The 22,820-nt window shown below is 38.1% G+C and overlaps 2 protein-coding genes across 5 annotated transcripts in view; one reads left to right on the forward strand and one right to left on the reverse strand.

Moving 5' to 3' along the window:
* Positions 1 to 2,663: 2,663 nt before the first annotated feature.
* Positions 2,664 to 13,849, forward strand: DIMT1 (DIM1 rRNA methyltransferase and ribosome maturation factor). The gene is made up of 12 exons (XM_079703457.1): positions 2,664 to 2,803; positions 3,162 to 3,235; positions 4,378 to 4,464; positions 6,222 to 6,283; positions 6,368 to 6,461; positions 6,551 to 6,600; positions 8,462 to 8,585; positions 8,722 to 8,814; positions 9,678 to 9,742; positions 10,383 to 10,446; positions 11,679 to 11,785; positions 13,310 to 13,849. The coding sequence occupies exons 1-12, from the start codon at positions 2,725 to 2,727 to the stop codon at positions 13,350 to 13,352; spliced, it is 942 nt and encodes a 313-aa protein (XP_079559583.1). The 5' UTR covers positions 2,664 to 2,724; the 3' UTR covers positions 13,353 to 13,849.
* Positions 13,850 to 16,587: 2,738 nt separating this feature from the next.
* KIF2A (kinesin family member 2A) overlaps positions 16,588 to 22,820 on the reverse strand; it is a gene marked incomplete at its 5' end in the record, with an annotated part of 68,782 nt that continues 62,549 nt past the window's right edge. For all 4 annotated transcript variants that reach the window (XM_079702352.1, XM_079702350.1, XM_079702351.1 and 1 more), the window contains 3 exons: positions 16,588 to 16,711; positions 19,191 to 19,326; positions 21,787 to 21,888. In XM_079702352.1, the coding sequence (XP_079558478.1) occupies positions 16,626 to 16,711; positions 19,191 to 19,326; positions 21,787 to 21,888 (324 nt within the window). In that variant the 3' untranslated portion in view covers positions 16,588 to 16,625. The remainder of the gene's footprint in view (positions 16,712 to 19,190; positions 19,327 to 21,786; positions 21,889 to 22,820) is intronic.

Here is a 22,820-nt window from a genome sequence, read left to right on the forward strand (position 1 = left end):
GGTGACTCAAGGTTCATACCTAAAAAAACACCACTTCAGTCTGTAGGTAAACTAAATGTGCACACTCACCTCAGTCATTTAGTTTTATGTGGCTTATTTTGTGACAACTTCCAGGAGGGTCTTGCTATTTCACTCCAAAAGAAAATTATCATTTGGTTTCCATTCTTATTGTCTATCATGCTACATAAAATAGTCTCTCCCACCCACCCTGTTGATCTCTTTCTCCTCTATTTTACTTTTTTCTTCATACTTATCATCACCTGACATAATGTCTGTTTTTCCTCACTAGAATATAAGCTCCACTTTGTTTTGCTCACCACTCACTGTACACCCCCTGTGTGTAGAACAGTGACCCAGGAAGATGAGAGTGTCCTGGAGGTGATCTTGCATTCCTTCTGTCAAGAAAAAGCAAGGTCGGGACTTCCCTGGTGGTGCAGTGGTTAAGACTCCGCCTGCCAATGCAGGGGACACGGGTTTGATCCTTAGTCCAGAAAGATCCCACAGGCCGTGTAGTAACAAAGCCCATGTGCTGCAACTACTGAGCCCATGCGCCACAACTACTGAAGCCCATGTGCCTAGAGCCCGTGCTCTGCAACAAGAGAAGCCACCGCAATAAGAAGCCTGTGCACTGCAACGAAGACCCAACACAGCAGGCAGAAAGAAAGGAAGGAAGGAAGGAAGGAAGAAAGAAAGGAAGAAAGGTGACAGAACTAAGGAAACTAGGCAATTTCACTGTAATAAATAACAAATATTAAAAAAAAGAAAAAGCAAGGTTTTCTGCTGAGAAGGAGCTGGGGAGGTGGTAGGGCAGGAGGCCTGAGAAGTATTAAGATTTGAAGATCCTTTATGGAGAATGGGAGAGGAAGATTAGAGGGAGTTCAAGAGCTGGCTAGGCAGGGTTCAGAATCCAGCTAAATGTGGAGCCCGTGAATGTCTCCTACAGGTACTGTTGTGTGAGCTCCGGCAGTTCTCACAGCTGGAGAGGAGTGGAGAGGGAAAATGGTTATTTTGATTCCTCAGTGATCACCATTGCTCCTTGGGATAACATTTGAGGCCCTTCACCCTAAGTTTCTATTTACATTACCTGTTTACTTCTCAGCTACACCAAGTTTATTTTTCTTCCTTAAATACCCTTATATCTTGACTTTGTTAGTACCGTTCCCTTTGAATTCTCAAAATTTCCCTGGCTAATTTTTGGTTCTCTTTTAATGATTCAGCTCAAACATTATATTTTGAAAATGTTCCCCAGTTTCCTCAAGTATTAGCCATAGTGCTAAGATCATGCCTCTTTTAAAGCACACTGTCTTTGGAATACAGACCTAGGTTCAAGATGCAGCTGTCATTTACTGTGTGATCTTGAGCAAGATATTTAACATTTTTTTTATACTTCAGTTTCCTCATCTGTAAAATGAACACAATGATAAGCCCCTGTTTTAGAGAACTGTTTGAAATGGTGAAATAAGATATCAGCAAATGGTGCTATGTCTTCCTCTATTGATAGAAATTTCTTTAAAAGCAGGAATCAGGTCATGTTCATTCTTAAATTCCTAACACTTGACAAAGTGCCTGGCACACTGTAGATTCTCCAGAATTGTGGAATAAATTAATGATCAATGGAATTAAAGAGGTAGTTGATGATGCTACTAGGGTATACAAATTTTTTTTCCTAAATTAGAATTACAGCAAAGAAGGAGCAAGGCTTGGGAAGGCTCACAATCAATTGTGCAGGAAAGAAAGTCAGCTTTGGTAAAAACATAAAAAGATTGTTTCTACAAGGAAATAAGGTACACACAGAAACATTAAAAACTGAGAACCATTACACTGGCAGGCAAAATAGACATGGACATTGGATTCATGGAACTTACAGTCGGATACATTGTCCTATCACAATACCCAATGCATAACAATTACCACATTTACAGAGTTTCGGGCTTTTTGTCTAACTCTCAGTAGAATAAACTTTGAGAAGAGCAGTTTCCTATTTAACTTTGAATCTCTAGCACCCAATAGTGTTTAATACACAGCTAGAGCTCAATATGGAAAAGTTTAGGAAATTAATGACGTGGCACAGAAGGAAGCGAAGCAACTAGTAGCTCTAGTGGAACTAGAAAATTACATTCTCAGAGTTACTTTCCACAACTCAAGCAGCGGAGAACTCACTCCCCTAGAGGAGCAAGCTCCTCTTCCCAAGTTCCTGGGATTCTCACCCTACGATCGGCTGGGAAACAGGAGCGAGGAACGTGACAAAAAGAAACCTTCTTTGGATTTCAGCGATTCCAGAACCTGGCCTGATGAAGCATCCACAGGCCTAACTGCGTTAATATAACTCAAACTTCCTCCACAACATTGAGGTACCGCACCAAAACCTGTTTAACACATTCGGTGTGGGTAGGGGCGAGGCCCCGCCCCCCCGATTCCAAATTAGCCAATCCAAGCTGCCAGAATCGGTAGCGCGGTGTCTTCTGGGATCTGTAGGCTTCCGAGGCCAGGCATTCTCTCAGCTTATGACTTCAATTCCCGGCGGCCAGCGGGCCCCAAGGTCGGCCCTCTTTCTGGGGGCGCACCACGGAGCAAACCAGTGGGCGGGGCCTCGCCCCTCCCCAGACGTGGCCAGAACCTGTGCCGTTGGTGCGGGCTGGCGATTCCCACGTGGTTCGGTGACTCGCGGTTGCAGGCTCCGGTCTTCTCTAACTTCCCCGGCCTGTGGGCCTGCTGCCTGCAGAGATGCCGAAGATCAAGTCAGGAGCGAGCGCCCGGCGCCGCGAGCGACAACAACAACGCCGGGAGCTGAAGAGCGTAGGAGGTGGGGACAGCCGGGAGAGAGCTGGGGTCCGTCGGGTTGGGTCTTCCGGCAGGACCGAACCCGGGGCGATGACGGAGTTCTGGGCCGGGACAGTGAGACCAGGCGTGGCCCGTGCTCTGGGAGCCGCGCAAGTCCCGGGTTTCCCGGAGCGTGGGCCGCAGGCCCGGCGCGCAGCCTCTGGCTTCCTTTCCAGCAGAAGGGGTGAACTGAAACAGTCTGTCATCCCGGCTCCAAGCGTGACGTTTGGTGGCTCTCGTTGGCGCACATACTTTAACCCAACTATCCTGCTTTCTTCTCTGGGATGGTCCAATATTTGATTTTAGTTGGGAAATTAAGGCTATTTCATGTTTTCTTCCAGGACTCATGTTCAACACGGGGATTGGGCAGCACGTTTTGAAAAATCCTCTCATTGTTAACAGCATTATCGATAAGGTGGGTGTGGAAGAGGAGAGGGAGAGAGTTATTGGGTTACTGATTTTATTCTTAGGAATATCTAAGCATAGAAAGGATGCCTGGCACAAAATAGATGGTGTATAAATACTTGTTGAATGAATTGAGGAACTGTGTAGGATTCACAAGCTGTCTTCAATATGATTTGCTTCCTTCTGTGGGTCTCGGCTTCTCCTGGCTCCAAATTCTTTTATCTTTCTGTAGATTATTTACTTCTTAGCTTGACATTTCTACTTGTTCGATTCCAGATTATTATTCTTTTATTCCCAATCACTTTTTCTAGGCACCATCTATCACTGTTAGTTTTTATTTACTCCAGACCCTAAAATTATGTCTAAACAGACACCTTTGGAAGTTTGTTCTCCAGAGAAACCTATATGGTATAAGCCAATGCCACATATAAACTCTTTGGAGTTTTCTTCCTGTATGGGTTATTGATGTTCTCTTATTGTTTTGGATGATTGGGTGCTAGGACAAGAAACACAGGTGGTGCAAATTACTTTCAGGATTGCAAAGGAAGCATCCTGGAACTGTAGAAAGAACATTACATAGGTAATCTCGACTTAGTGCCGTTTACAAAATGAGAGTTGGCCTAGCTTTTTAACCTTTTTGGCTCATGGATTCCTTTGAGCATCTGGTGAAGGCTATGAACTGCAGCTGTGTGCATACAGACACCAAGTTTTGTGTACGATTTCTGGATACTCCTGCATCCCTGAAACCATACATGGATGTAGAATTGAGAAATACTGGTACAACGTGTTATGGTTCTCAGGCAAGGTTATCATTTTGACCTTTCCAGTTTGAACTTGGTGGTAACAGAGTTGGTAACAAGATGCTGTTGGAATCATTTCAAAGGTGGAAAGCAGACTGCAACTCTCAGAAAGAACTGCTATTCCTGCTTTTCTGACTCCTAACTATTGCCCCAAGTTAGGAGAGGTGTTAGATTTCCACTTGCACCTAATGTTAATGAGATAATTTTGTTAAGCACATAGATCATGAAGGAATCTTCTAAAAAGGGAGTCAGGATAAGATGTAACTGAGCACTTTTGAGTAAAGATATTCAGATGTAAATTAAATTATAACAGTTGTGCCTGTAAAGCTAAAGTGGTTGTGCTTGCTTGTAGGCTGCCTTAAGACCAACTGATGTGGTGCTGGAAGTTGGACCTGGAACTGGCAATATGACTGTAAAGTTGCTAGAAAAGGCAAAAAAGGTAAAAAGAGGATTTAGTGTTTGGTTTCAGAAATTACTATGTGAGCAAGCTCGGGTGGCTTACAGATCTATTTAATTACTTGCTCCTTTGCTAGAAACTTTATCTTAGAAAATACGAGCGAACTGGGTGAAGGAGGTCAAAAGGTACCAACTTCCAGTTATAAAATAAGTAAGCCGTGGGACGTAATGGACATCATGGTGACTGTAGTTAACAGTACTGTGTAGTATATTTGAAAGTTGCTAAAGAGAGTAAAAGTTCTCATCACAAGAAAAGAAAATTGTAATTATGTGGTCATGAATGTTACATATATCTAATCATTATGTTGTACACATGAAACTAATATAATGTTATATGTCAATTGTATCTCCGTTTTTAAAAATGGATTAAAAGAAAAAGAAAATATGGGGTATATCAATCAGCAAAACAAACCACATTGGATATTTCAATACAGGGAATTTAATACAGGGAATTGGTTACATGGTTACTAGAGGACTAAGAGAAAAAATGGGAACACTGAGGTAACCCAATAGTAGTAATAGTAGTAATTCCAAAGAGCAGCTACCACCTCTAGGCTCAGGGGAACAAAGCACAGCAATTGGAGTCATTGGACCTTAGGACTTTGGAGGAGATCTAGCACAGGCCTCTGAGATTAGGGTGTCACCTGGCCACTGCTGGTACCTTCTTTGTCTCTTGGCTTACCTAGTTCCAGTTAAATTGGACCACTGTTGTGTCTCTGATGGAAGTAGGCAACACATTTTAAAGAACTTATCTGAAGAGAGCTCAATGAAGAGACCATTGACAAAATGTGGGAATGTTAAGGGAACCAGTAAACATTAGTGAAAAACCTAGGGACTAGCAACAACAGGAAATAGTTACTATCCAAAGACCTCAAGGGGCAAGAGGAGGGAAATGTGTTACTGGAGCCCAGTTAAGAGCAGGAGCCATCGAACAGGGGCCACTCGTAGCAGAACACAGCCGCTGCCAAAACTTGTGCAAGGCACGGGCAGACATTAGGAAATACTCAACGTTGCCCCTTGCACCGGTAATGCCTTTCATCAGGCCATTGCCTTTCAGTAGCCAATCCCAACCAGAAGTCAAAGGGCAACGGAGCTGAACTGTATCACCCTACAGGCACAGAGAAAGCTGGAGAATGGACCTGGGAGCTAAACAGACTAAACGGCACATGTATCTACTCTGTAGATGTGGTCTTCCTGGAAGTCAGTAAAACCTCAGCTTATATTGAAATAAAATTAAAATTTTAGCCTATCTGGTATCCCTTTTCATTTACTTGAGAAGTTATCTGTGCTGTATGTTCTGGATCTTAGGAGATGAGAGAAGTGATATACTCATTCCAGGAGCAGTTGCTTTGTGTGCTTCTAAGAACATTTACTACAAAGACATATTGTGTATTTTTTTCGTCATCAGTTGAGTTACAAAGCGTGGAGTTTTTATGAGCACAATATTCTGTTAGTTATTTGGGTAGAATGCTCACATAGTCCGGTTGTCTACTTCTCTGGGTGGTGTTTTTGTTGTTGTTCCCTTAGCCCCATTCCCACATTTTGTAAATACTCTCTTCATTAAATTCTCTTAAATAAGTTCTTTAAAATATGCTGGTAGAGTACAATTGAAGGAATATTGATGGTAGAATTGGGAAAAGGAGTTTAATTCATTTAAATCATGTAAGTTTCCATTGAGATAACAGGAAAAGATTTATACTCCATAATTAACCTAAAAAAATTTTTTTTGTTTTAATTTAGGTAATCGCCTGTGAACTTGACCTAAGGCTAGTAGCTGAACTTCACAAAAGAGTTCAGGGCACGTGAGTATACATAATAGAATTAAAGTGCATTTCAGTCTCATGAAACAATATTCTTTTTAATTGCTTTTCTTTTCTTATTATCAGGCCTCTGGCCAGCAAACTTCAAGTAATGGTGGGTGATGTGTTGAAAACAGATTTGCCATTTTTTGATGCTTGTGTGGCAAATTTGCCTTACCAGGTATGTTTTCAAAATGTAGGGAACATTATATATACTAAATTGTTTTCTGGTGTGTCTTTCCCAAAACTAACTAGTTAATTCTCTTACAGATCTCTTCTCCTTTTGTCTTCAAGCTGTTGCTGCACCGACCTCTTTTCAGGTTTGTGACAAGAAGAACAAAGTTACTGCCAAATCTTAGGAAAATTGACAGTTTAGGCCATGAACACAGGCAGCCAAAGATTAAGGTTAATTCAGCTGAAAAACTACTGGAGAATTTGTTTTGTAGAAAATACCAATTTGTGTGCCGCTTTCTCTCTTCCTCTCTCTCTTTCTCTTTTTCAGTTGCCAGAGTTATTTGGGGGAGGTGTGGTCTAAGTCCTGCTCCTGAGACCAGGTGGTGTTTCCCTATTTTCTCATGCTCTTGCCATTAGCCCAGGTCAAACTTTTTATTACCTTATGTCTAGATTCTTACAGTGGCCTCCTAACTGGTTTCTAGTACAGTCTGTACCAGTAGTTTTCAAATCGCAGGTCAAAAACTCCTTTGTAGGGCTTCCCTGGTGGCGCAGTGGTTGGGAGTCCGCCTGCCGATGCAGGGGACGCGGGTTCGTGCCCTGGTCTGGGAAGATCCCACATGCCGCGGAGCGGCTGGGCCCGTGAGCCATGGCCGCTGAGCCTGTGCGTCCGGAGCCTGTGCTCCACAACGGGAGAGGCCACAACAGTGAGAGGCCCGCGTACCGCAAAAAAAAAAAAACAAAAAACAAAAAAAAAACTCCTTTGTAGTTATAAAATAAATATAGTGAGCCATGACTGTCATTTTTAAAAAATTTATTAAATTTACTTATTTTTGGCTGCATTGGGTCTTCGTTGCTGCATGTGGACTTTCTCTAATCGTGGCGAGCGGGGGCCACTCTTCGTTGTGGTGCGCGCACCTCTCATTGCGGTGGTTTCTCTTGTTGAGGAGCATAGGTTCTAGGTGCACGGGCTTCAGCAGCTGTGGCACACGGGCCCAGTTGCTCCATGGCATGTGGGATCTTCCCGGACCAGGGCTCGAACCCATGTCCCCTGCATTGGCAGGCAGACTCTTAACCACTGAGCCACCAGGGAAGCCCCATGACTGTCATTTAGAAAAAAATTGACATGGAATAGAATATATCAGAGGGCATTCAGCGCATGTCATCGAGGTGATTATAGTTTCATGAAACTTTTTGTTTGAGTTCCCTAAACATATATATAGAGAGAGATTTGTGGCAGGTGTTGCAACGTCAAATGTACTTCTTAGTGTGACTTATTGTCAAAAAAGTTTGAAAGTCAAGTCCCAGCTTTGAAGGTGCTCTTCTCCTGTTCAGGAGCCTCCCCCTTGCTTGCTGAATAAAAAGTCCACTTTCCTTAACCTGTTAAATCAGGAGGACACTGATGTCACAATCTGCCTCAGCTCTTCCACAGGGATGTTTACCACCTCATGAATACAGTTCGGCTACTGAACCAATTTTGTTCGTTTGGGTTTGTTTCGGTTTTTTAAATATTTATTTGGCTGTGTCGGGTCCTAGTTGAGGCACATAGGATCTTTTGTTGTGGCACCTGGGCGCCAGAGCGTGCAGGCTTAGTTGCCCGGTGGCATAGTGGGATCTTAGTTCTCCAGCCAGGGATCGAACCTGCATCCCCTGCATTAGAAGGCAGATTCTTAACCACTGGACCACCAGGGAAGTCCCTGGGTTTTGTTTTTCCTGGAGGGGCTTATGGACTAGTGCTGATCTGAAATACTTTCTCATCTGATCATTGAGGGCTTACATTTGCAAGGAGTTAGAGCTATGGCCATTACACAATGAAAACCAAAGGCAGCTGGATCATTTTGTGGTAATAAAGCTCAGGTTGAAAGTGTTCTCCCTTCTGGCCAGCTGGACTAATTATTAACCCCAGATATTGCTTTGCTCTATTTCCCACTTAAGAAAAGTCATTGCAGTTAAAATACATTTATAGTTGAAAATGACCTTGTTCCTTATTCCTTTCTGCTGTCTTTTCAGATGTGCTGTACTTATGTTTCAAAGAGAATTTGCTCTCCGGCTGGTTGCAAAACCTGGAGATAAGTTATACTGCAGACTGTCAATTAATACACAGCTATTAGCACGTGTGGACCATCTAATGAAAGTATGTGACTGTTGTTGAAATAATGTGGCTTAACTCATCCTTGAGCATCTAGCTGTGCCTTCTGGGAGGAAATCATATTTGATTACTATTTAAAGTTGTTTTTGAGAGGACTCCTTAAACATTTTCTGATTAATAGGTTGGAAAGAATAACTTCAGACCACCACCCAAGGTGGAATCCAGTGTCGTAAGGATAGAACCTAAGAATCCACCACCACCTATCAATTTTCAGGTGAGGTTAAAATAACTAGGTCATTCAGTAAAGGGGAAAAAAAAGTCCAACCTGGAAGATGTGTGTCTGTAGCAACAGAAAGGTAATGAGTCAACCTAAATGTCTAAACAGGAGAATGTTAATTATGATACATCCCTGTGATGGAGTAGATGGAATTATATGACCCAAGATAGTTGTTGAGGACCTCAAGAGCATGGAAAATGTTTGCAAAAGGTAAAAAGATTAGAATGCCATTGCAACTTGCTGAAGATTATAACTATGGAAAACATACATCTATTTGAATAAGACATGGGAAACAAGATAAAATGAAAATAGTTGTGTTAAATAGTATAAGTAACACTTTTTAATCAAAATTCTGATTTCTGCCATTTAAAAGAGAAGAAAGCCAGATGATTTGATGTAAAACCTTACTGCAATCACATGGGATAAAAATGTGATTGCTTATGTGGTCAGTAACTGGTGGCAGTGGAGTGGTTGTCAGTTATTCCTGCAAGGTTTACTTAGGTGTATTGCACAGGCTATATTCTAAATCATGTCTGTTTTGAGTTTTTTGAAAATGATACTTAAATAAATGCCATGTTCTTTGTTCAGATGTGGAACAAATATATATTTTTTTTCTATTTTTAAAATTGAGGGTAAAATATTCAGTGAGGTGCACAGAAGTGTGAAAATCAAGTATGCATCTTACTTTTGCATGTGTGTGCCAGCCAGATCAAGGTATAGAACATTTTCATCAGTCCAGATATAGAACATTTTCATCACTCCATCACTCCTTTCATTTTTATATATTAACACAAAATAATACCTAGTAGGTATAGGCAGGGTTTAATATTCTGTAAGAAAATATCCATCTACTGTTTCAGGAATGGGATGGCCTAGTAAGGATCACCTTTGTTAGGAAAAACAAGACACTGTCTGCTGCATTTAAGTAAGTATTTTACTAATTTATGATATATGAGGGATCAGTGCTTCAGATACTGTGCTAAGTGCTAGAATTTGGTCCTTTTTCCTGAACAGATACCCTAAAGCATAAACATGATCCATGTCCAGACGCATTTTTATCTTTTTAATTTTGTACTTTGGGAGGCAGGAGAATTTGGTGAAGAAAAGTTCCTGGACTTGGGAATTAGATCAGGGTTTTTTTTGCAAAATGGGAAAAAACCAAAAACTGACCACACATCCTGCCTAGTTTTTCCTTGGAAAGATGAGGTGATGATGGACCCCTTCCACATTTTTGAAAGATTCATGGCATTTTAACTTGGAAAAATATAACAGCAATTTGGGGCCCAAGGTCAAAAGAAAGGTGAAAGCCACAATGAAAAAAAATGTTTGTAGATGATGTTTTGTGGAGTCTAGAACTTCTTTAAGAATGTGAGAGATGATTATCAGGACTTACTTTTTAAATATTAGTAGTTGCGATTATTTCAGAAGTTTAAATATTCAGCACCTTTTTTAGTTCCTTAATTTCGCCATATGGAACGTAGATTTAATCTTACAATAAACTTAAAGAAAATTATTTATAATCTGATTTGGGAATAATAGTGATATCATGTCTTTATGTAATACAGGTCAAGTGCAGTGCAACAGCTACTGGAAAAAAACTACAGAATTCACTGTTCGGTCCATAATATTGTAAGCAGAAAATGTTTCTGTTGTTTCAATAATTTGTTGTGTTCTAAAATGTCCCTCTATTTCCTATTCTGTTTCATATATCATTACAAGATTCTTAATTTTGAACATTCCATAGGATCCTTAAAAGACAGTATGTCATGTCTAACTAGCACTAGAAGTTGAATTCTAACAGGTCAGTGCTGCTATGTATTTTGCAGAATATATCTGAACACCCTTGAATACTCCACTCCATCCTCTGAGGTTTTTTTTTTTTTGCCATAAAAAGATTCAGTTGAATCATAATTTTCTCAAAGTTTTAAGCTTGTGTAACTTACTCAGCTTAAAATAATTGTGTACCATTTGCTAGCCTTTGAATTGTGGCCATCCCTTCTTGCTTGTTGCTTACGTAGCAATTACAAATTTAAAGTTACTATTTTCTCAGTGACTTTTTTTAGTACCCAGAAATTGAAATAATTAGAACAAAGTATGAGATAAATAGTAGGTTTCTGGTTGTGAACTCATGTCTCTGTATTATAGTATCTGTGCAACATGTTCTTTAACTAGTTGTGTGTGTGAGCACACATAGACATATCCATATATAATGACTGTGATGTTTGATAACTTTTTAGTTCTTTCAAGCTAATTAAATGGAGAGGACAGATAAAAGCAAATTTCCTTTGTATTTTTTTACTCAGATCTTACATGGTTTAATGTACCACATTGCTACCTCCATTTTATGAATAAAGTCATTGAACATCTACCTACATAGGAAATACTATGCTGGATTAAGAAAAGTTTTTAGATGAAAGATGTAAAGTATGAAATATTCTCAAGGGTTGGAGAGGCCATCTATGAGAAAAACTTAACTAGCTGGTAAAATGAAATTTGTACCAAGAATATGTTACTTTTAAAGAAGTAACAATTGCTGTAAAATTTATTTTATAGCTTTAATTACTTTGTGTTATGAAGTACTTTGTGACACCTGAAACAACTATTTCAGAATTTCTAAGAAGAAGAAGGGCAATATACATGATTTAATTCATTCAAGGTCTTCTGTGTATTTGGTATATGCTAAAAAATCAACCACTTAACTAATGAGATCCAAGTCTTAATCTGCACAAACAGGCTTTCCAAAACTATCATGAACAGATAAGGTGACTGTTTATGACTTACTGAAAAAAAAAAAAAAAAAAGAGTCAAAGTGACTTCATTAAAGATATGTTGTTCATTTATTCTGAATCTTATATTAATAGATAATACCAGAAGATTTCAGCATAGCAGATAAAATACAGCAAATCCTAACCAGCACAGGCTTTAGTGACAAGCGGGCCCGTTCCATGGACATAGATGATTTCATCAGGTAACTACATTTTCCTTTTCCTACATTTTTACATATCTTTACTGTGACACCTTCAGATTTAGAAATTTAAAGGCTTTTAAGTGGTATAAGGTGCTACCTGGGAGTTATTGCATAGCACTTCCATGGTATGGAATAGTATTTGGTGTAGAAGACGGAGGCTAGTTAGCTGCAGCAGAACGAACACTTTCTGTAAGAACAGCGGTGGAGAACAGTCCGAGCCTGGAGATAACCTCTGTGGCAATGTGTGTGGTGGTGTGCATGCTCCTCCCCTCTAGCCCCCTCCCCCAACTCCCATTCACAGTTAGTCTTAACAGTTTGTCTCTTCAAAGTAGCCTGTAAGGTAAAAGAATCATAATATATATAGTTGGGTCTTTTTTCTTTATTGAGAATAGCTTTTAAGTATGAAATATTAGTTACAATCATATCTGGTTCATTTCTAACTGGTTCAGTAACTTATTTTGTGGACTGAGGCAAGTTCCACACACCTGAAACAAAAGAAGGGTGTCATAATTAACCGGGCAATATAGACCGAAATTTGTTTTCCTTGGATTAAGCAAGTAAGTCTTAGGAAAGCAGAGTAAGGCGTCAAATTACCCAGGTAATTATTAACCTGTATTCATCGTTTTTAATCACTAACACTCTGATTTCCTAACTAATAAACCATAATTTTTTTCCTGTTTATCCAATTCATTTTTAAAGCTTCCATGGTCTAGAGGCTGATAAAAAAGAGGGTAGATTGTTATAAAAGTCATTGGTTTGACTTTTCTATGCTAGAAACACAGTTGTATGTAATTGAGACAAATGGTGCTTATATTTTATTGGCAGGCTAGCAGTACTACTGAATCTTTATTAGATGTTAATCCTAGGAGTTGAACATTATTCATAAGTATCCATCTTCCTTTTTCAGATATCTTAACCCATCTCGATGGTTCTTATGGGCCATTCTGAAAATAATCTCAGGCAGGAGGTCTAAGTAGAAATATTTCATTTTATTTTCCTTCATTCTTATTAATCTTCTTCAAGGTTACTAAACATGCAGTTTGCTAACTAGGATCTAATAAGTACACAGGTATCCAGAGAGAAGCAGTATTTAATTTGAAACTCAGTAACAGTGAACTCAGAGAGGAAGAACGGACACATGAGATTAGCCATTCATCTCTCTCCTGCCTCTAATTCCAAACAGCTTCACATTCACTTACCAGGTTGAAATGGAACAAGGGCCAGTGTCCTCTTAGGCCAGGGATAGTGTAGGTCTAAGATCATTTTAGTTAAATTCATCATGCCTTAAGACATACAGGCTATGACAGAAGAGGCACCAAAATGATGTGGTTTTAACCAATATACATCTCATAAATTTAGTTGAAGAATAAAGTTTCTTTAATGACTAGTGTTAGGAGTGGGTGGGCTTCACAGGTTTGCTGATGTATTTGTGTTTTAGAATTCATGGTATAGGGACTATGTATGCACTGTTACTTGCTACAAACTAGCATTTCAATACCATCCCATTTTGGTTTCTTTTTTCAGATTGCTACATGGATTCAATGCAGAAGGTATCCATTTTTCTTAGGTATCTGCAGAAGAGAAGTTTCCAAACTCAACAAAGTCGAATTATATATTCTTAATAATTTGAGAAGATGAACTATGCTTGGACACTATGTGCTTGACTATTTTTGATTTACTACTGTTGTCACCATTTATTACTCTGAATTTTTAAGGAAGGAAGTCAATTCTAACTATACAGGTTGTTTCTTTTTTGGTTTTGGTTTGATTTTAATATATAACATAGGGCAGGGTCCAATTTATACATGATACTCTTCAAGTTTAAGAGCCGCAGACACGCACAACTTTACACTTAAAAGTTATTTCTAACAGTGGATTATATAAAGATGTTACACTAATATTTTCTATGTTATATATTACTGTGAGAACCTTTTTTTTTAGGATTTTAGCTCTTTAGGCCTTTGTTCTTCAAGTCATAAAGTTAAAATATGCTTAATTTAGTCACATATTCCCCATACCATTTCTTCTTGTTATTCATGTGTACAGTAAAGCAATTGTTTCCTTGTTTCCTAAAATGTTATTTTGCTTCTCTCATTCTTTCTCTGTTTATCCTATATAATTTCTATCACTGCCTACCCCTTTAGCAATCCTGCAGCATAATAGGCTAGGGTTCTAGGTAAGCCTGAGTCTGCTACTGCCACCACATGGTGCCAGGCATATTACTTCTGGGCATTCCTTACTTGTAAATGAGGATACTCAACTAGAGTGAAATGAACTATAAGACTGTATGTTTATTCTTAGGGAGATAGTCATAGATTTAAAATTTCAAAGGGTTTTATAAATCAACACTGGCTTTAAAGTTAAAATCCAAATTATTTTAACAGAGGTACACTGAGTGAACCTAGAAGGAAAAGACAGGTTGTTTGCATAAACAGATTTTTTAGAAATCTGGCTTCAAAGTGATATATTAAAACATTCCTATATAACTAAAATAATGTATATTTTTAGTTAATTATTAATAGGGATATCAGCTTTCAAGTCTGAGAAAGTAAAGAATGTTTAATCCAGATCCAAAAAATTTAAGTTATTCTTTAAATAATAACTGCACAAAGCCACTTTTGTTACATAAATACTACATAATTAAGAGTAGGTTTTTTTAATCTCACAAAACTACTTAATTAGCAAAGTTCACTTGTACCATCTCTATCCTTAAAGGAAAATTTAAATTTAAGATTTAATTCAGCTTTCCCTCTTATTTCCCTGTCCTCCTATGGACTGCTGAGTTTCAGTCCCTTTTATAACCTTCAGATTTCCCTATCTGTAAAACTGAAGGAATGGATTATACTACCAAGATCTTTTCTGGTACTGATTTTTAATATACCTTGAATACTAATCAGAGTGAAGCCATTATAGTATAAGGCAGTACATTTCCAACTGAGGAGACCTTCTAGAGATAGTACCCTTCTAATTTAAATAATAAATTAAGACTAATCTGTTGTGCTTTAAAATGAGTAAATTCACATATCTCTTTATCTCCTCTGAAGATCGGTTAGGCTCAGAAACTACCTTTTTAAACAGCCTCTGTAAGGTCAATGGTAACAGTTCTCCATTCTTCCTCTTCTCCTTGAAATAAACACAAATAGAACATCTTACAGCTGCAAGAAAACCTGAGTCCTTTCCAAAACAAAGGTGATTGTATTGAAGTAAACTGTCTCGAAAACTCATTCCATAGATTTAATAATAAGCACACTGTGAAAATCTACACTTGTTCTAGATTTCAAGTTTACAGAGGAGCTTTTCACCATGGTGTTAGGATTTCCCACAGCGACCTTCTGAGTTCTGTGGACAGTGAAGTAGGGAATCTGGCTCATGTGACTCTATTCATAGCTTCCCATTAGCCCATATGAATGAGCTGGTAGTTCCCTAGAGTAAATCAAAACAAGACACCCTTGGGAGACTTTTTTTTGTTGTTAATGTACTCCTAGACACTATCCTGGGAACTGAGGGAAAACTCCTAGAGAGAGATATAAATCTTCTAACAAAATATTTACATGAGAAGTGGCCAGTTTTCTTCCTTGGAATAGCAATCTGTAAAAATAAGTGCCACCATTTAAAAAGCAGCATGCCCTAGATGAAGTGATGGGTGAGAATTTAGTGATTCTCATCAAATAATGGTGAAACATCATACATTAGGTAATGGGTGGAACTTGGGTCAGATCTGCCTTTTAAGGCAAAGTCATCTCTTTCTTAGCTTAAATTCTTTTTCAAGAGAGTTATGTACTGTCTATACTTGGCTTAAACTAACAGTTCTATTATGGACTACTTTCAATGTACATGTACATATTCATGCATCAGAAGCCAATTTCCTTTAACAGTACCATTTAAAAGGTACATTTTGGGGTGCTAATGGACACTTCAACTTAAGTAATGGTATTGGTAAAGATCAAATTGCACTATTAGTCTTGTTAATACCACACTGGAACACACACTGCATATATATGTATTATCCTAAGATAAAACTCTTTTCAGAATTTCATTACTTTTTATTATACACCAACTAGTTTATATTTTAGTTCTTTACAAAGAAAATGCTAAGAAAATTATAACCACATGTTATATGGTTTTAAAATCATAATTCCAGATTTTTTTACATATAAGATGGAATGGTCCAGCAGCTATGTCCACTGTCACAGACTTTAGTTCCATTCAATGATATGGCACATCCTGCAAATCTAGTCACACACACAAAATGTCTCAATTACAGTAAAAATGTACACACAATAAAGGTAATTTACAATGACAAATAAGGAATGTAATTTATCTTGGCTGTGCTTCAGAAATTTAGGGTCAGTAGCCTTAGTCAAGGCACAAAGCAGGAAGAGGTGAGCACAGCTGTTTCTAGAAGTGGGCAAGGTATGTACAATCACTGATGAGGTATGCATGCACGCAAAGGATTTAAAACTCAGTCTTGCTATGAAAATTGAACTGAGTTAAAAGGAAATGCTGTGGCTTCCCCCTACTAGTCACCTCTGGATCAAGTCCACAATCTTATTTCATCATACAGAAAATAAAATTGGCAAGGATCTTCAAAAGTAAATCACTATGTGGGTAAATGAAACAAAATGCTTCACTATTCCCAAACCTTGGTTGTGCCGCCTGGACTAGAAGCATCTTGTAGACAAAGGAGTGTTTCACAAAATTGAAATGTCATTCAGGTTGAAGGGACAAGACATTTTCCACAGACACTTAAAATTTCAAACTTTCGAATGGCCCTTACAGCTGAACCATTGTATGTTACAGTAGCGAGGGTTCTGGGAATCCTTTAGCAGCAAATGCTGATTTAAAGGGCACGGGGTCTCTTCGGGTTGATTTGCTTGCTGGCCTGTTCTTCCTCTTGTAGAGCTGCACGAAAAGATTTCACTTTATCTTGGAAAAAGAAAAGAACAAGGGAATAAGTTTTGCATTACATGCAATGCAGCACACAACTTTATGGGTCCTATCAAATCAGCTCTCTTATTAACTCAGGATTTTTCCTTCTTTGTTGTCCGGAAACTCAGAACAGTGCTCAACTATAGCAACAGACTCAGATTCCTGGAAATACTTGTGGGTTATTTTTGTTATCTTCAACAGATTTCTGTTCTATTTGGCACATTTTACAGCATTCAATTTTAATTTATTTGAATTCCTTTTTGCAGTGTAAAGAGGCTATATATGTGTGTAAAGTAGACATTTCTTCTCTCAGTATTAGAAAATGTCTACTCCCAATTCCTATTTTACCTTTTTAAGCTATGAAATTTTAAGATTGAGTTTTTAAGAAAACATGTCATTTTTTCCTCATCAGGGATAGCAAAAGGGCATGATGGGGAAGGGAAATTAAAGGACACACATTTCTTGGCCTTACAATTCTGTCCTACTGTCTATCGTGCACTGATTCAGTCACTTAAGAGTAAGAAATACATAAGTAAAAATTGGAGGAGGCAAATAATAGCTGTGTGAAGATGAGAAATCTTTCTATAACAGTGGTTCTCAATTTGGGAGTGATTTTCGCTCCCCTCCCGGGGACATTTGGTAATGTCTACAGACATTTTTGATTGTCACATTGGGGTGGTACTACTGTCATCTAGTCAATAGAGACCAGGGATGTTTGTAAGCATCACACAATGCACAAGAGACAGCACCTTCCAACAGTTTCCCAACTTAAAATGTGCAAAGATTATGGCTTTCAGAAAAAAGGGGAGATACAAAGTTGGAATCTCAATTTCTTTCCCCTCTTCCTAAGTAAAACGATGTTGAAAAAGTTGACTTTTTTCTCTCAAGGAATTAAGGAGACTGAAGTAAATTTTACTAGTTCTTTCCAGCATTAAATTGAATAAATAGGTCATTTTAAAAACAAAACACCTGAGTAATAGGACTTGCTGATACACTGTGGTTAATCACTTCAACTCTGTAACTAGTTTTTCTATCAATAAATTGTGGTTATTAAAAAAAAAAAAGTTGACTTTTCTGAAATTTAGAAAGGAATTTAAGGGGACTTCCCCAGTGGTCCAGTGGCTAAGAATCTGGCTTCCAATGCAGGGGACACGGGTTAGATCTCTGGTTGGGGAACTAAGATCCCACATGCCATAGGGCAACTAAGCCTGCACCGCAACTAGAGAGAAGCCCGTGTGCCGCAATGAAGACCCAGCACAGCCAAACTAATAAAAAAGAAAAAAGAAAGGAATTTAAGGACTTCTGGATTTGATGCCTGGTAATATAATAGCTCTCAAACTTCTTATGTTAATAACAAAATTATCTCTGGATGGTAAAAAAAAAAATTTTTTTTTCTAAGGAAGGACTGAATAATATCTAGGTAGTAATTTCTTCAAAGTTTGGATATGCTTGCTTATACATGAACCCTGAGAAAATTAAGGAAAGGAACTAAGCTGAAAGCTACATCTTACAAAGAAAAAAAATTAGGATGCATTGTGATCTGTCTTCTGAATAAAATGCATACCGAAAAAGCTGCTTGTGCATTATGACAGATTAGAAAAATGATCAAAACACTTTAAATCAAGGCTTGAATATGAAGAACATGAAAACCAGCAAATTTTAGAAACCCTACATCTGCACAAACAATTCTAAATTGGCAAAACGGTCACTGCTGACTATAGGATATGATTTCAAATAACCAACTTTACAAAGAACCTAGTTTAAAAATTTTGAAGCAGCTTGTTTGATGCTAAAAACTAGCAACTTCAGTCTGGTTTCATGTTGCATTGCATGCACATACAAAGAAACCTACTTGCATATAAATGAACATAGCTAATTTGCCAAAGCCTAAGAAATCACATACAATACATGCTTATCTGAAGCTGCAGAGATAAGCTAATTAAAAAGCCAAGAAAGAAGCCATGGCATGTAGGTAAACCACATGCCTCCCTTCATAAGCAAAGTAGAAAGAGTTGTTTTGAAACCTTCCCCTTCATTTTTTAAAACAAGTGTTCAAAGGAAAAACATGACAATATGCACAGAAAGGAGGTGCACATTGGAGGCTATAGAAAGATGACCCGTAATAGACCTAAACCAAGGAAAATAATTCTGAAAAGCATCGGCCCACCAAACTAAAACTCTGAATGGGTATACAAAATTTACAAACTTGTTAAAATATATTGTCCCTCTTTAATCATAAGAGGTCTTTACCTTCTCCAAAGACTAAAAGAAAAGATGACTAGAGAGCACTTGAAATGTTTTTCATGTTTCATTTTTAGAAAAATCAGAATGGTTCGTTGGTCTTCAGTACCTCTACAAAGATGTTAAATGTACCCGTAATTTTCACTTCAGATATCTTCTTACAATATGAAATCCTCCCACTAATTACATACAAATATTAGGCAGATTTCAAACACTAAAATGAAAAAAGAATTACCCCGCAGCTCAGTTAAAATGTCTATTTTTTGCTCAAGAATAGCTTCAAGTTGTGTAGCATATGAATCTACATCATAGTCTACTTCTTCAGTCATCTCTAGGAGAGCCTTTTCATCTTCTAACCATCGAATAGATTCCTAAAATGACGAAGAAAAAGAAATCAATAATCCAATGAGCCAATTTATAAGACAGAAACCAATTAATAAATTTCATGTTAATATAACCAAACATACTCAAGATGGTATTCTCTAAAATATTAATAACCATAAAACATCTTTACTTATAGAGTAAAATTAAGAAATATTTCCTTAAATTTGAACACAAACACCACTGTGACAGGCCAAGCAAGATGACTTCATTTTCCTATTGTTAAAACTTTGAGTGGGGCTTGGGGGAGGGAATGAATCACACACACACACACACACACCAATGAGCAGAGTAAGTCTCAAACTTCAACAGCTGTCCCTAAAACAGAGCGACAACGGGTGTAATAATAAAGTTACTGATCAATCTGATGAGGCCTATGAGAGCCCAGAACTTGTAAATCATCTGGAATTAACATATCCATTTGGGGCCTCACAGTGGTTGAGCCAAGAGGTAATCCTAAATTCTACACACTAGCTCTTCAATATTATTGACTGTAAGGGAACACTGGATAGCCCTTTTTTTTTGGCCACACCATGTGGCTTGCAGAATCTCAGCTCCCTGACCAGGTATTGAACCCGCGCCCTCCACAGTGAAAGCGCAGAGTCCTAACCACTGGACTGCCAGGGAATTCCCAGGATAGCCCATTTTAGAAGAGTCAAATGAACCACTAAACAGTAGCTACTTAGTACTATTCATAAATGCTTCAAGAAAACCATTCCTTTTTTTAAAAAATAATTAATTAATTAATTAGCTATGTTTGGCTACGTTGGGTCTTCGTTGCTGTGTGCAGGCTTTCTCTAGTTGCGGCGAGCGGGGGCTACTCTTCGTTGCAGTGCCCGGGCTTCTAATTGCGGTGGCTTCTCTCGTTGTAGAGCATGGGCTCTAGGTGCGCGAGCTTCAGTAGTTGCAGCACACAGGCTCAGTAGTTGTGGCTCGCGGGCTCCAGAGTGCAGGCTCAGTAGTTGTTGCGCATACCTCATTCTAACAAGGCATTCACAAGTCTACTGCTGGATTCCAAGACAATTCAATTGTGCTGCACACACAACTGTTCTATAAATGTACCAATTTAGTTCTGACTCATCAAGTATAAATTTGAGTTTGAAGGCCTCACCTGACTGAGTTTTATGGGTGTCCATATTGTTCTAACAATTTTCTTAAATTACAAGTGTCCTTTTTTGATTTAATCTAAATACCTAGGCCTCTGAAGAGATTCCCATAATACGGATTTGACTAAAACTGCAACAGTTTTAATCAATGTATACCCTATTCTGAAGTTATAAACAGTTCTCTTATGTTTTTGAGACCTTCATCCAAGTGCTTGAATGGCGAGAGCTGAGGAATGTTAATGTTTGTTTACAGATAAATGAAGATTTCTTCAACATCAGAGAAGGAATATAGGTTAACAGGACGAAGGATTTATATACTGTGGGAAGGGGGCGGGGGGCAACCTGACTGTACAGTCTCCATAAAAATGTTCAAAATTATCTTCACTTCCTCAAAGGTATCACCCTCCAGAATATTTCCTCTTTTTTTAAAAAAATAAATTTATTTTATTTTAATTTTTGGCTGCGTTGGGTGTTTGTTGCTGCATGCGTGGGTGAGCAGGGGCTACTCTTTGTTGCAGTGCGTGGGCTTCTCATTGCAGTGGCTTCTCTTGTTGGGGAGCACGGGCTCTATTTGCGCAGGCTCAGCAGTTGTGGCACGTGGGCTCAGTAGTTGTGGCTCACAGGCTCTAGAGCGCAGGCTCAGTAGTTGTGGCACATGGGCTTAGTTGCTCCACGGCATGTGGGATCTTCCCAGACCAGGGCTCAAACCCGTGTCCCCTGCATTGGCAGGCGTTTTCTTAACCACTGCGCCACCAGGGAAGTCCCCAGAATATTTTCTTGTTTATAAAAAGGGAGAGGGGAGGATCATATGGTAAAAGGTTTTTTTAAATAGGTTTAACACACAATGGGATAAATACCTAAGGAGTTACTGCTATAGGAAGGGATATAATACCCCTCAGTCATCTGCCACTGACAGCTCAGTCACTACAGTAACTCTCCTGAAATACTCCCCCTTTCCTGCCAAGACTGACTCTTCCTCAATTGTTCTGATACCCTTTAGAAGAGTTTTTCCTACTGCTGTCAAACAAACTGGCCTACCATGAAAAAAGGGGTAGTAGAGGGTAGAAGTTCAACTCCTCTATAAACGGACAACTGACAAAAGCAAATGAATTGGGAGAACAGAAGAAATAAACTAGATCTTTCCATCACAGCTGCAAAGAAAGTTTGTTTGTAGTGATCATTCATTCTATTCAAAATTTACTGTGTCATATGCCCTACAAATACACATATACTTACACATAAACAAGTATTATTTTTAGATTAGTGTGATACTCAAAGAATTACAAAAGTTGGTAGTTAATTTTTCTAGAGAAACATTTGATTAAAGATTCTGTCTTACTTTACCTGGAACACTGCCCTGTGATCTTCTACAACTTGTTCTTCCATTTCTACCATTTGTGAGACAGCTTCGTGGAAAGTAAACAACTGTGGAGAAACCTCTTCTTCCTTAAAATAAAAATAGTTTAAAAATTATGACATAAGTTTATATTTTAAATGTTATAATAAAAAAGTAGTTTTTCTGTGTCATCTACAAAAATGCAACTTAGAAATTGAGGACGCTTGAATGTTAAAGACAACTAAAACAAAACATGAAAGGCAAAGCCACAATTTCTTTTTATGGGTCAAAAATATTTAACATAACACTCAGTAAGACAAGCTTAAACACATCAGTAAGAGACAGTTTTCACTTATCCCGAGCTTTACTGCAGAATTACTGTAAAAAAGCAATCTCTTTTGGAGTGCAACTTTTCAAAAATACATTCATCACAGGCTAGAAATACACTGAAATATTTCCTCAGTGTTGTTTACTTTCCCTAACAATTTAATTCACATATGTCTTATATTTCTTTTCACTAGAAGAGAGATGTAAACATAATATCTTTCATGACTGTGACTATCAAATTGGTATTCTGAAGGATTCAACTCTTACTAAATTTTAATTTCTGAATTGCATTCTACAATTTACTTACTGGTTTTTACAGAAATTTTAATGGACAATTCACAACTTTATCAACAAAAACTCAACATATGTATATGCAACATATATTTTGGTCCTACATCAAGTCAAACTTCTCTGGCCTTGCTTTCTTTTTTGAGCTTCCTTCCCAACTCTAACATCTAATGATTTATTTCCTCAAAATGTGGCTGTAGTGATTGAGAAGTACCCTTAAAATTGTTTTATAAAATGTCAGTAGGAAAAGCAACATTTTTCAAATAAAATACACAATTCTAAATATGTGTGTATTTTCGTTAAATTAAATATTATAAGTAGACTTTGACTTATTTGGCTCTTTCATCAATAAGCTGCCATCCCTAAAAGTTTGTATAATCAAGTTGGCTAAAGAATTTTTTATTTTCTCTTTGGGAAAAGAGCCATC

This window comes from Hyperoodon ampullatus (assembly GCF_949752795.1).
Source record: "Hyperoodon ampullatus genome assembly, chromosome: 4".
Taxonomy (NCBI): Eukaryota; Metazoa; Chordata; class Mammalia; order Artiodactyla; family Ziphiidae; genus Hyperoodon; species Hyperoodon ampullatus.

Coding starts and splice junctions, on each gene's coding strand:
- DIMT1 (XM_079703457.1), top strand. CDS start 2,725: ATGCCGAAGATCAAGTCAGGAGCGAGCGCCCGGCGCCGCGAGCGACAA. Junction 3,236..4,377: donor TTAACAGCATTATCGATAAG/GTGGGTGTGGAA, acceptor GCTTGCTTGTAG/GCTGCCTTAAGACCAACTGA. Junction 9,743..10,382: donor ACACTGTCTGCTGCATTTAA/GTAAGTATTTTA, acceptor TATGTAATACAG/GTCAAGTGCAGTGCAACAGC.